Genomic DNA, 14781 nt, shown 5'->3' with positions numbered 1-14781 from the left:
TCTGAGGCACAATCTTCTCATCTGTGATGTAGACACATTAATACCATTCCCCTCATAGGACGGTGGTAAGGATAAAAGGAGGAAAGTGAACTCATTTGATGGTGGAGTTTACATCCCCACAGGACAAATACTCACCCTCATTTTGAATATTATTACTGCCGTATTTTACCTCTTTCTTTAGTGTTGCCTTTTTCACAGAAGACTATTTTTTTTCTAGTGAATTGTTTCACTAACGACATATCACAGAAGGTATGAAAGCATTCATTTTCTTCAACTTTTTTTCTAGTATTTTTTTCTGATTACATTGCAAAAAGATTTTAGAAATTTTAGAAAAGCAGAAAAGTAGAAATAAAAATGCCTCGGAATTCCACTATCTAGGGGTAGCCACTGTTAAAGGTCTGCCATGTATTTGTCTGTCAGGAAATTTTTTATCGACCACCAGAGTCACAGATTTGTGGAACAGTAAACAACCATGTGGTTTGCGTTCCCCTTGATTCCCTGTAGATCTGCAAGTCCACAGGCCACCTTCCTACTCACCACCTTCGTCTGTGTTTTCTCCAGCCTCACATCGGAGGGGAAAGGTCACTTGAAACCTTCGTTGCCAGGTTGCAAGTTATGTTTTATGTATTAATATTGTGTTAGGAGGCTTCAGTTTTGTGTGTCAGCCTTGTGTTTCTAAACAGGGGAAGTAGAGGATGCTGGGAAATATTATCTGGCTCCGTGAGAGCCTTTGAGAGAGTGAGAGGGGAAGAAAATGACTCTTTTAGTGTGAGGTTTGCCAAATGATCTCTGAGAAGCTGTGATATCATTCATAGGCCTTGCCAAGCTGCATGGAAACGGCTCATCTTGGCAGACATCTAGAGTGAGCATATAATTCCTCGGGGTTGGTATGGGCCTTTATCAGAAATAGTTCCATAGGCAGTATTTACATAACTGTGGTGGAGTGTGAGAATAAACACAGCTGTGGCATTGCCCTAAATATTTCTATTCAGTAGGGAATTAAAAGAGAACTTTATCGCTGAATAAAGATAAACACAATTCATCAAGCAGTGGTCAGTTCAACTGGGGAACAAAACAGGAGTTAGAAAAGACTGGCCTGCTGAAAATAGCTCCAATCAGCCAGGCTGACTTTATTGCTCCTTCCCTCCCTCCCTCCCTCCTCCTACCCCAGTTCCAGAAATGTAGGAATCATCAGCTCTCAAAGAAGTTGTCTAGATTTATTTTTTTTTTACACCAAGGAGGAAGTGGAAGCCCCTCAGTCTGTTTACTGCGTATAGACCTACTGTGAGCCAGCATGCTTCCGGGTGCTTTATCTATGCGTCTCATTTTAGAAGGCTTTCCTTTTTTTTTCGGGTTATAGAATTGAATGTGAGTAGGAGTAAGATTATTTTGCCAAGGAGAAGATTTTTTAATACCAACATGTGTTGGAATGGAAGCAGGATTGCCACAGCTTTAAGTGGTCTGCATCTTACAAGTTCCTTTAAGCGTTCACATATATATAGGGTGCTGGCAATATTCTGTTTCTTGTTCTGGTAGTGGTTAAATGGGTGTTTGCTTTATAATAAAACACTGAGCTATACAAAATAAAACCACCGTGTTTTAACTGAACAGAGGGTAGCAGCTGATTTTTCCAAGTTTCTCTATAATAATTTCATTTTCAGTTTCTTAAATTTCAAAACATTATTCATTTACAAGAAGATGTGCATGTATATAAATGTAAGTAACAAGTAGCAAGTTAATAACATAAACATAAATAGTAATAGAAACCCAGGAAAAATTAACTTTAAATATTTTATGAAGACCATCTTGAAGACAGGAAGAAAAAGTAGTTAAGGACTGTTTTCTTTGAAAGTGACAGACATTCAACTTCAAACTACTTAAATGAAAAAGGGAAACCAGGAAGTTCAAGGGGGTGACTCCAACTACAGGCATGGGTGGATGTAGTGACTCACATGATATCATGAAAAATCTGTCTTGGCTTTAAGCATCCATATATTTTAAACATTAGTGCAGTCCCAGTTCAACGAGGCACAGGAAGATGGTTCCATGGTTTATTAGTTTACTAGGACTGCCATAACAAAATGAGCACAAACTGAAAGCTTAAAAGAAAAGAATTTTATATATTCTCTCTCAGTTTTGGAGGTCAGAAGTGTGAAATCAAGGAATTGGCAGGGTTGGTTCCTTCCCGAGGCTGTGAGGGAGAAACCATTCCAGGCCATCCTTGGCATTCCTTGGCCTTGTGATGCTTCACTCCAGTCTCTGCTTGCATCATCACCAGGCCTTCTTCTCTGTGTATCTGTGTATCTTTTTTGTCTCTTATACTGACACTCTCATTGGATTTAGGACCCATCCTAATCCAGTGGGTAGATTAATAAAATAATCATCTCATTATCATCCTTACTTTCATTACTTCTGCAAAGATTCTATTTTCAAATCAGTCACATTTGAGTTTCTGGATAGGCATGAATTGGGGGAGATACTATTCAACCATCTACACATGGTGAGCTTCTTGGGGGCAGGGACCATGCATTCTACTTTTCTCTGCAGCACCCAACACACATGTGAGTGTCTGGAAGACTCACAAATACTCACAGCATATTTTTTGCATGCATGTGTAAAGAAATCACTGCATGTTCCCAACTCCATTTTGTAACCCAAGAGATTTACTAGGATTTTCTGTTTTAATAGGCATGACTGTCTCTTTACTAATAGTTTAGCTAGGAGAGAGCTAACTTGCTTATATGTGCCATGGGTCCAGATAATATAAAAGCATTGCATCCACTAATATAGTTTCTTTTTCCAGCAACTGAGCCAACAATACAGTCTTAAAATGCCAAAAGCTTAAATGACAACTGCTAACATCAGGATTTACCAATCACGAAGAACATTCACAGTTATTATCTCATTTGGGTCCTTAGTAATAACCCCGTGAAGGTTATTATTATCACTTTCATTATAATCATCATTATCACTTTCATCATCATCATCATCATCCCTGTTTTATAGGAATAAAGAAACGCAAGGCTCATAGAAACTGTGACCTATTTGGGATCTGTGTTTGATTCAGGACTTGTAGTTGTGTTTGAAAAGTACACAGCTCAAGCTGGCTTCTGCAAAAGGGGAACATGGAAGAAAATACAAGGATATGCTCAGTGTCAGGTATGGCTGGATCCAGGTCTCTCATCTTTCTGCTCTGCTTTCCTCTGTATTGGCTTCATCTGCAGGCAGACCACCCCTCTTGATGGCCAGATGGCCATCAGCAGATCCATGATTATAACTGTTCCTTCTGTGTATATGATGAGAGAAAAACATCATCTTAACAATGACTCCTGAAGAAATCCTGGGCCTGGAACTCCTTGGCCAAATTGCATCACACCTACAACCTTTAACCCATCAAGCCCCCAAATCACATAGACTGAGAGTGGAGGTAAAGCCTGTTACCAGAAAAGGGGGGAGTAGAAACTAAGCAGACAGAACCACAGATGTCCATAGGAAGCATAGTTTATAAATGACAGAGCTTGGGCTTTGGGACAATGTTGTTTTAACCAACAGGCCAGTCCAGCTCCTCCCCTCCCTCCCCTCCCCCTCCCCCCTCCTCCTTTTCTGTTCAAATACAGTGAATACACAGTGGGTACACATGGAACAAAATTCAGAAAATACAGAGTTATACAGTGAAAGTTTCCCTTCTTAAGTGAGTGGGTTTGCTGATTCATTTTGGTTCTAACATTCTGCAAGGATTGATTGTGTTCTCAGTTGCTTGTTGGCATTTGTATTCAGGCAGGCCAATAAGACAATTTTTATAATGTGGCTGTGTTTTTATGTGGCTTGCAAACATATTTTGGTACTATCTCTATTGTGAAGATATGGCTTCGATTACAGAAATTGGCTTTGGGGGACTATTGTACCTCTTCTGTTATTAAATGTGTATATGTTTATGTCTCCATATGTAAAATCTAGCATAGAACTATTTTTTTTGAAATAAAAACTTTTTTTAATTTTTTAAAACAGAGAAAGTTTCCCTTCTTATCTTGTCCTGTCACTCAATTTCCCTCCTAACTGAACCTACCTGTACACCTCTCCAGGCATAGTCTCCACATTTACAAACATTTATATGGATCATTTTTACATTAATGATACGATACTGCTCTCACTGTCTGCCCTGTGCATTTTTCACTTCCACTGTATCAGGCATTTTTTGGTTTTCTGACTCTCATGACTTCAGCCACCCAACCACAGTGCCATTTTTACACACCGCTTAGTTATTTTTCCACCCCTGAGTTTTTCTTATTTTCCTTTTCTTTCTCCCCCATCCCAGCCACCTCCCCTCTTCCTACTTTATTTCCTCATCTTTATCTCTCCTTTACAAATGGATGAGGTAATTGTTGCAGTTGAAAATGCCTTTTTAAAGAATGAGTTACCTGAAATATTTGACCCTACAAAATGGTTCTTTTGGGGTAGTTTGTCAGCAAAATACTTCAGTAAGATGAAACCATTCCACATCTCTTTTCACCCCCAGAGTCACTGGTTAGCTCAGGCAGTTCAGAAAGCAAAAGGACTTCAACAGATAGTTGTAGCTCTAGTTATGGCTAAAACTCAACATAAGCCTCATAAAGTCCTTTTAGGTGGAATAAATTAGATATATGGGATAAGGGATAATGTAGAATCAGGTTTGCCCCAAATCTTCCAGTATCTCTCAAGAAACTCATGCATCTCTCCCCAAAGTTATTTTTTTCCATCCCAAGATGTTAGAAATAGCCCTTGTATAACTTTTTAGTTTCTCCTGGGGCTTGCATTTTTCAAGTCCAAGTACTCTGAAAAAGAGTCTCAGGGCCTACCCTGGAGGACTCTTCCTTGCCTCATGGGACCACTACCATCTTCTTGTATGCAAATTTGGGAAGACTCTTCATTGTAAACCAGAATGCAAACCAGAATTGATCAAGATTAGCTTGACACTGTGATATCCCATGCATATGTTATCTCATTTTTGTCTTTTCAATGATCTTGAGAGGCAAGACTGAGCCATCTTACGGATAAGAAAATTGAAGCTTAGGGAGGTTAAGGAACTTGGCTCACAGCCAACAAGTTTTAAAGTCAGCCTGAACCCCAAAATCTATATGCTTAACAGCTACCTCCTGACACATGTGTTTTAAATTGTTTTCTTTAAAAATGGGCTACTGAAAAAACTACTGCACAGCCAGCCCAGGAATAAGATTTCTTTCTCTCCTTATACTCCAAGACATGCATTGCACCTGGTACATTTACATTTTGGCAAAATAAGATTAAATGACAAATTAAGCCAAAGTGTGCGTGTTTGAGATTTGTGCTAGGTAGTGTGATAAGTAACCATATATATACATAGTCACTCCATGACCTTGACCTGAATCTTGAGTTGTCTTTCAGAAGTTCTGGGGACTTTCGTGCTACCAGCTACTTATTGTTTGCTTTAGCGTGTAGAGTACATTGGTATTAAAAGAAAAGGTTGGTACTCTTCTTCCTCCTTCCCTTTTGGGTTTAAGGAGAAGTGAATGTGGATCACTGAATTCTTTCATTTATTCATTGCACAAGTAATTGACATCATTTCTGTGCCAGACGAGCCAACAATTCTTCATCCACTATCATTTTATGGTGATTTCATGCTGCTCCCATACGCTGTCAGTGAAAGGCTCTTTCTCATCCCCCTGTTGACACTGACCCCTCTCTTGAGTCACATTCTGTCTCTTTATAGAATCTGTAAAGCTGACAAAGCTGCAGCTTTGTCAGAAAGAATGGTCTTCCTCTTCACTCAAATCTGTAAGCCCTTCCTAGGCTGTTGATTCACAACCCCAAACACTCGCCCTTTACATTCAGGACAGACTGTCTAGAGCCTTACTTCATCCAAGGCCTCTCTGTGGTGGTTTTAAGATATGTCCCCAAATTCTTTGATTCTCTTCCCTTTAAGAAGTGAAGCCTAACTCTTCCTCGCGAGTGTGCATTGGACTTAGTGCCTTACTTCCAACACAAAGAATGAATCAGACATATATACACTAATATGTATAAAATAGATAACTAATAAGAACCTGCTGTATAAAAATAAATAAATAAAATAAAATTCAAATCAAAAAGAAAAAGAATGAATGAATCAGAACTGATGGTATATGACTTTGGAGACCAGGGGATAAAAGGAATAGTAGTTTCTTCTTGCTCTCTGGGGGAAACCAGCTACCATGTCATGAAAACACTCAAGCAACTTTTGTGAGATAACAAAAGTGTGGAGTTGTTTTTTTTTTTTTTTTGATGTGGACTTTTTAAAAGTCTTTTATTGAATTTGTTATAGTATTGCTTCTGTTTTATGTTTTGGTTTTTTGGGCCCGACGCATGTGGGATCTTAGCTCCCAGACCAGGGATGAAACCCACACCACCTGCATTGGAAGGCGAAGTCTTAACCACTGGACTGCCAGGGAAGTCCCAAAAGTTTGGAGTCTTAAGCCACTTAGTTCTGGGGGAATTTGTTACTCAGCAGTGGATTACTAATACACTTTCCAAGAGCCCTCTGTTGTGTTGCCCTTCTGGTGACAATCCCCTACGGGCATAGCTCTTTGGGGGATGGTTTGAGCTGGAGCTCAGAAAGGCCTGCCATGATCCTTAATCTATATAATTTGTGGAACATGTAAAACATTTACCCAGGCCTCAACCTCTAGAAATTCTTAATAGGTCTGGGATGGGGTCCAAACATCTGTATTTAATTAAATGATTAAAAAAAAAAACTACTCAGGGGTTCCTGAAGAATACTTTTGATGGAGAACTTCTGATGCTTTCTTTTTTTGACTATAAAAAGCCACAAGCCTCTCTATTCTGTGTCCTCTCTGTTCCTTCTTTGAGACTGATGGGGCGGGGTGAGGTCAGTTAACTTTTCAGTATGTTCACCTCAGCCACTGGGGACCCTGGCAAACAACCAAGCTCAATGCTTTTTTCTTATGACCCCATAGAGCACCCTTCTCAAACTTAAATTGCATCAGATTTACCTGCAGGGGGATTGCTGGGCCTCACTCCCAGAATTCCTAATTCAGTGGGTCCAGGTACGAGTTGAGAATTTATATTTCTAATAAGTTCCCAGCTGATTCTGCTGCTGCTGGTCTGTGGTCACACTTTGAGAACCACCACTAAAAAGGCATAGGGGGGCTTCTCTGGTGGCGCAGTGGTTGAGAGTCCGCCTGCCGATGCAGGGGACGCGGGTTCGTGCCCCGGTCTGGGAAGATCTCACATGCCCCGGAGCGGCTGGGCCTGTGAGCCATGGCCGCTGAGCCTGCGCGTCCGGAGGCTGTGATCTTGCAACGGGAGAGGCCACAACAGTGAGAGGCCCACGTACCGCAAAAAAAAAAAAAAAAAGGCATAGGACCTGGTATTTAAACTTTGCCTCAAAAACAGTCCAAGATCCTCCCTATAGGGCAGGCATCAGCAACAACAAATGAAAACAGACAAACAAAACCTCACCCATTTTGCCTGAAACAAGTCATCCATGGTGACAGAAATTCTGCTAGTGGTTATTTGAGGGGAAAATAACTGGAAAGGGAGTGTGAGGGGACTTCTGGGATACTTGTACTATTCTGTTTCTTCATCTGAATGTTGGTTACAGGAATGTGTTCCCTTTGTGAAAATACATTTACAATCTGTGCACTTTTCTATCTATATGTTATGCTTTAAAAGCTTACTTAAAAATTAATAGTAATGATAAATGCTGGGGAAAATGGGCCTCCTCTTCACTAGCCTGGACCTCTGTTTGCAGGCCAGCTTTCCTCTGGTTATGCTGGCAACCCAACAAAGAAATTATTCAGTCTTTCTTTTTTGCTGGCATCATTTTTGTATGCGTGTGTGTGTGTATGTGTGATACCTGGCTACTGGCTGCTTCCCAAACTGTCATTAAGAAAAAAAAAAATCCAGATCTTCAAAGGAAAATATTCTAAGAGAAATATTTGCATGTTTTAAATTCCTAGAATGATGGGTATTGATAGAATAATTTGAAAAGCAAGTTGAGCTCTCAGTAATGTTTTTGGAGAATCCTAGTTTGTGTTTGGCTACTCAACTTTACTGAGGAGTAAGAACTTTGGGAGGGAAGGAAAACTCACCCTAGATTGACCACCCATTTCTTTGAAAAGTGCCTCAGAGGCATGAGAGTATTTTCTTCTGGGTAAGAACACATGTCACCTAAAAAATTCCCTGTTTCATCACATAAAACCTTTGAAGTCTTAGCGAGAAGTCTTGTTTTGCAAATTTCTTACCGAAAAAAATCTGCTAATTATTGCTAAAACTTCCCTAGAGATATTCTACTTTTTAAATAATTCTTTTTCTATCATTTAAGTTTATGGGTAGAAAAGGTTTACTCACTCTAAAATGTTGGTTTCAAATGTAAATGAGGCCAGGTTACATTGGGACTTCTAATTTTCTGGTGATCTGCAAAACTGTTATTTTAAATTTAGGAGCTAAGTAGGACACTGTTGGGCATATTTGTTGGTGATGATGCCTTGAGACAGCTGTAGAAGACAATGGATGCTCCCTTATTGGATGTCATCCAGTCTAAAGGAGAGGCATTGTAATTCAGTATTTAAATTCATGGTCTTTTGAGCCTCAGCATCATGGGTTGAATCCCAGTATCACCAACTTTGTGGCCTTGAGTCAGTTCTTTCTCTGTCCCTCCAAACTTTTGTTTTGTTTTGTTTTTTTAATCCTGTTAAATGAGGTAAATAATATCAGTCATAGGGATATTACAAAAATTATAAAAAATAATATAAAAGGGTTTAAATTTTTGCCTGACACACATAGTAAATACTCAATTCATGTTAGCATAATTATTGAGGGATGAAGGGAAATTGATACATGGCTCATTTCATTTAGTTTTGAATTTCCCAATGCCTGTATCTTTCTAATGCAAACATGAGTGAAGAAATGTTATTTATTTGCATGTATACATACATGAATGAATAAATAAAATGTATGCTTTTCTCTCTGCAATAAAAATTATCTGTCTAAAAATTATAGGTGTGGAGAACAGGTTAATGGTTGCCAGGGACTTGGGATGGTGGAGGGGAGGACAGCACGTGTGACTGTGAGGGGCGTGTGGGGGGGAGAGCTTTGTGGTGACGGAATGGTTCTGTACCTTGGTTGCAGTGGTGGTTACATGAATCTACCCATGCTAAAACTGCAGAGAACTATACGCTTGTGTTTTACCAACGTCAGTTTTCTGATTTTGATATCGTATTATAGTTATGTAAAATAGAAACATCGGAGTAAACTGGGTAAAGGGTATACTGAACCTCTCTGTCCTAATTTTGCAATGCCATATAAATCTGTAAGTATTTCAAAACAAAAAGTTGAAAACTAAAAGGATCGGTCTAGAATTTCTGCCTTTTACCATAATTACAGTATGTAGATCTCACTCTGAATCTCAGGTGATCCCGTTGGAGTTCTGGCATAAACTTTGGTATTTGACTTTAAATATAACACTTTTGGGAATTCCCTGGTGGTCCAGTGGTTAGGACTTCATGCTTCTACTGCCGGGGACCCAGGTTCGATCCCTGGTCGGAGAACTAAGATCCTGCAAGCTGCATAATGCAGCCAAAAAAAATGAATAAACAACACTTTTCATGCATCTCTCTCCCCACTGTTACCCTTTCCTCAGCCAACTCACTCCTGCACTACACTTGTCCAAGTATTAAGTGGTAGGGAAATGAGCCACAGACAGGATTCTTAAAGAATGCAGTTTGGTCGTCTTTGAGGCTAATTCACAATTAACCCTAGCAGTAGGATTAAGCAAGTGGGTAGATATTTCAATCTACTTCCCAGCAGCAGCAGCTAGGTTGTGAGTATATTGTAAAAATCCTCTGTGGATTGAGAAGTAAGGTAAATTAATATCAGCTCACAGTTTGGAAGTCTTAATATGATACTACTAAAAAGCCACTCAGCTGAGTAACAGGAAAACCAGACATCCTTAATTCAGGTGATTGAATGGTTGGATAGCTAGGCCCCCAGTACCTTGACCAATGCCTGCGTACAGTCAATGTTTGTAGATGAATGAATGAGTGAGTGAATGAATGAATGAATGAATGATGGGGGCATTAAGGTAAACCATGGGAAACAAGTTAAAAGTAAGAGTAAAGAATTAGTTCAACTTAGCGGGGAGAGGCAATATAGAGGTAGGAGGTGGGGAAAAAGGTTATTACGGAATTATATGAACTCTCATCTGTGTGAAACTTTTGAAAATTGTAAAGCGCTATAAAGAATCTTTTATTCAAATGAAAAATAAATTCAAAAATCTTAATTGAAAAGCTAAAAATTAAAATAAAATGTATAATAGGAAAAGAAAACAAAGAATTAGTTCACCTTTGAGGCCCAGGACTTAGGAAGCATGATCTGCCAGGGAACCTTCCAACTCTTCTCTCTTTGCTTCTCTAGGCAACTTGAAATCCACTCTCCAGATGCTAAGCACACGGTGATCCTGAGAAGCAAGGACTCAGCCACTGCCCAGGCCTGGTTCAGTGCCATCCATTGCAACGTCAGTGACCTGCTCACCCGAGTGATCACCGAGGTCCGAGAGCAGCTGGGGAAGACGGGCATTGCTGGGAGCCGGGAGATCAGGCATCTTGGCTGGCTTGCAGAAAAGGTAAGGAAAACGTTCCCCCCATCATAGGCATTTCCCCCAGGCTTTCCCAGCACTTGCTGCAACCACTGAAGTCAGGTACCTCATTCCACAGGCTGATTCTTTCATTGGGATTTCTCATCTGTCTCCAGCAGATTTTCCATTGCATTATGCAGGGGCTGTGTGTTCAGCAACCTTGATTCCCCACAGACAGTCCAATATGTGGCAAAATGCAGGTGGTCACTAATTGTCTGTTGCATGGATGAATGAGTGAGAAAGTGACCAGACAGTTTGATTCTCATATGTACACAGGAAGGGCAGGGGAAATAACTCAGACTCACAACACAGCTGTCGCCTTGGGAAGTAAGGAAGTTGAAATTGTTGCTTAAAAGAGGGTTTGTGTGGGTTTTGATGGACCTGCTTGTTAATGTAGGTGCATTTACAAATAATAACAGCAAGGAGTTCTTAAGCAGCTACTCCATGCTGACTCTTATGTATTATCTTTCAGTTGTATTCTTAAGCCAGCAGGCTCTGAATGTGTCATCATTTATGAGCACCTATTTTGTGCTAGGCGCGGTGCTAAGCAGGAGCGGGGAGGGGTGTATAAAGATGAAAAAACGCTCACTGTCTTTCCCTAGGGAGGACAGCTGCTGTGGAAAGGACCTAGGGTCATGGTAACACTGTCACTCTGATTTCTTTTTGCAAGTGGTGTGATACGTTGAAGATAGTAAAACTCACTGCAGCAATCTCCTGGGAGTTAACCCTCCTCTCGATTTCAAAGGATTGAGCCTTTGCCATTGCCCTTACATCTGATTGCTGTCCCTTGAACTTGACCTTGAGTGCTCAGGAACACTGGGCTTTGGTGACAGTCTGGCCTCCCCGTGACTCACATTCTAATAGGCGGTAAATGGGAATAATGATTGTTGCAATAACAGCTTTCCTGCCAGTGAACCATGTCATCTGAGAAGACCCAGTCCAATGGCACTTGAAAATAATACTTGAACACAGCATTCGGCAGTTTTCCACTATTGTTCTTTGTTCGCATCAGTTCATGTGTGGGTCTCAGCCACAAAGTTCAACACAAAGTGGGCTGTTTGGTTTGGTATTGTCCCATCTCTCACAGGTTTCAAAGGACTAAAGGGACAGTGCAGGTTGTGGTGGCACCAAGATCATAATAAACAAAAACCACAGGTAGTCTCTTGTGACACCGTGTGTGGGGATTCCTGATGAAAACAACACTGCAGGTCTGGATGATAGCATTTTAGAAGTCATTCTCTAACCCTCTCCACATGTTTGTGTTTTTATTAGGAGAAGTCTCATTAGTCAGGGATCTTTCAGTTGCAAGTGACAGAAAGCTCAACTCAGCTTGAGCATAAAAGGGGACCTACCACTTCTGATAACTACAGTGTCCAAGGGTAAGCTTCAGGCATGGTGGGATCCAGGGACTCACATGATAATAATAGACCTGCCTCTCCATTTCTTTGTACCCTGTCCACTTTGTTGGTTTATACCCTAGCAAGCCCCCTTTTCCTTGGCCTAAGAGTTCCATGCTTGTGGGGGCGGTTTTGTTTTGATTTGTTTTTGTAACTGGCTATTTCAGTGAATAGAAACCTCTTTGCTCTCATAGTTCCCACAAAAGTCCTAAGATCAGCCTGATCCTAACCATGTGCCCCGTTTGTTGAAGGGAGGTGGTTCTCCAATGGAAAATTAGGCTGCTGTGCAAGGAAAAGACTGAATGGGTTCTGGGACAGCAAAAACAATAGACATTCGCTATAGAAGGAAAAGGGGAGGCGTTGATTGGGATGAAAAATGTCGTCACTTGGTTAGGGTCCGGAGTGGACATGGAAGTGTACTGCATACTTTAGGATCCAGCAGGAGGTGGATGGCAAGCTCAAAAGGGATGATTGGAAGGGATTTAACATAGCAATAATCTATAAGGTGTGTGGCCGAGGCAAGGAAAACCAGTAAGGGATGGAGAAGCACTCCAGAGCTCAACAGTTAGAGGGCACTACCATCCTTTAACCTGAAATGGCCAGGAACAGGAGCAGTTACCTGAAACTAGCAAGACTTGTAGCTATAGAAAAAGGCATCCACTAAGAGCTATGGTCTTCGGGAGAGAAACATAACCCCTGCCAATCCCTGCCTGCCGATCTCCTGCTGGTGTCTCCCATTGGCTGAGGCTGATTGGAAACCAGAGGCAAGAGAGCCCCACTGATGCTCTGTTAGGGTCAGACTCCCAGGGCTCCGACCAGGGCAGAAAAGGGTGGAGCATGGATCTAGAGGCAAAAGGAGGCTGTCCAACACACACATCCCTCTACCTTGCAAGTAACTGAGATGGTCTCAACTCTAGAAGGTACTTTTCTCTCATCTCTTTTAACACCAACTCCATTTAAAACCATTACTATCTGGATAGTTGAAAAATGATATTGTGTCATTAGTAGTGATACTGACATTTTTTCCAAAGGTTCCATTTTCTCACTTATAAGTTGTCTGCTTGTGCCTTTTGCTTATCCCAAATTATCAGTAGACACATTAAGCATTCCTGTGGAGCAGTCATAAAGGTGCATAAAAAGCTTTCTGCTTTTAGAATATTGTTATTCTTTTGATGTAATTTCAGATCATCATTACAGATGTTTCTTTAAATTGTATTATGCACTTTATCCATAAGAGCAATCAATAATGAGTTATCATGGATAATTATCAGAGGCAAGGATGTCTTTTATTGCCTTCATCTTCAGAACTTCTTAAAAGATTACCATAGATCAAGTCCAAGGGAGCAAATGCAAACTGGAAATTTTTTGAATAAATATTTAATACTGAATCCTAGTGTGTAGACATATGAATGGTTTTTAGCAAAATGTTAGAATGAATGGCAAATCCTTAATACTGTGGCTTTCTTATATTATCACAAATATCAGAGAATTCACTTGGTATTTGTAAAGATATAAAGTATGATCCTATATATATTCAGCTGTAATTTAACTTAACTTGATATCCTTTGTATTTTCCTATACTGTCAATCTTTGATTTTTTTGGATTAATAACAGTAGCTCTAGGACAAGGTTTGTACATATTATATTCAATTTCAAGTTTTTAAAACTGGCATTTACATGAACTAAAACAATATGAAGCAACATTTTCCCTTCTAAAATCCTGTTCAGTGCAAACCCTAAAACTTCCTCTACACTACACAGAAGGAAAACTTTATATTTAACATTATTCTTCATTGTGAGATGGTCCAGGGACTAGAAGAATGTCTCCCAAGAAATGCTTAGGTCTTGAGTCTATGGGAAGAGTTCAGTACACTCCAAGAGAGGAGAATGAGCATGAGAAAAAGGTGGAGGTGACGGCTTACAGTTTGTAGGGAGAGCAGACCAGAGACTGGTCTAAAGGGAAGTGAGGTCATCCTGAAGGAAGGTGGTAAGCAAATCTGGTACCTTGGATGGCACCCAGTTATGGAAGATCTTGAAAGCTGGACAGATGGTTTGAATTTGATTTGGTGGCAATAGGAAATCTTCATATAAAAAATCAGAGAGAAGGGAACTTAGAGGTGACCTCTATGGACTGAACGTGTCCCCCCAGAATCCGTAAGTTGAAACCCTAATCCCTAATGTAATGGAATTTGGGGGTGGAGGCTTTGGGAGGTAATGAGGTTTAGATGAAGTCATGAGGATGGAGAGCTCCATGATGGGATTGGCACCCTTATAATGGATGAAGACACCAGAGCGCTCTCTCTCTACCACGTGAAGATACAGCAAGCAGGTAGACTTCTCCAAGCCAGGAAGAGGGCCCTCACTAGAACCCCAGGCTGACACCCTGATCTTGGGCTTCCAGGCTCCTGAACCATGAGAAATAAATGTTTATTCTTTAAGCCACCCAGTCTGTGGTAATGTGTTACAGTAGCCTGAGCTCTGGGACCTAGAAAATGGAAGGTGTTTTATTTATGGTCACACTTTAAGTCAAGATGCAGGAATAATTACTGAATGGGACAGTGCTGTGATACCATTTTCTCTTTAATTTTTAAAAGAATCCAGTGCAGCTCATTCATGGCAATCAATTTAATTCTTTCCTTGAATTCTGGCAGCCATTCCCTGAACTCTCTACAGAATCAAGGTCAGCTCTGCAATCGCCTTTGAGTGGGGCTGTTTTCCTTGTCTCCTTGTTGTCCTCGG

General features: G+C 40.6%; 1 protein-coding gene across 1 annotated transcript in view; it reads left to right on the top strand.

The window, feature by feature from the left end:
- The window catches only part of SNTB1 (syntrophin beta 1), a 221521-nt gene that overhangs the window by 130090 nt on the left and 76650 nt on the right, over positions 1-14781 (top strand). Inside the window, exon 3 of the mRNA XM_081258841.1 lies at positions 10426-10633. Coding sequence (XP_081114967.1) covers positions 10426-10633 — 208 coding nt within the window. The remainder of the gene's footprint in view (positions 1-10425; positions 10634-14781) is intronic.

Source organism: Mesoplodon bidens (assembly GCF_964165515.1).
Source record: "Mesoplodon bidens genome assembly, chromosome: 16".
In the NCBI taxonomy this organism is placed as follows: Eukaryota; Metazoa; Chordata; class Mammalia; order Artiodactyla; family Ziphiidae; genus Mesoplodon; species Mesoplodon bidens.
Note: the sequence above shows the minus strand (reverse complement) of the source record. Positions and strands in the feature narration are given on the sequence as shown.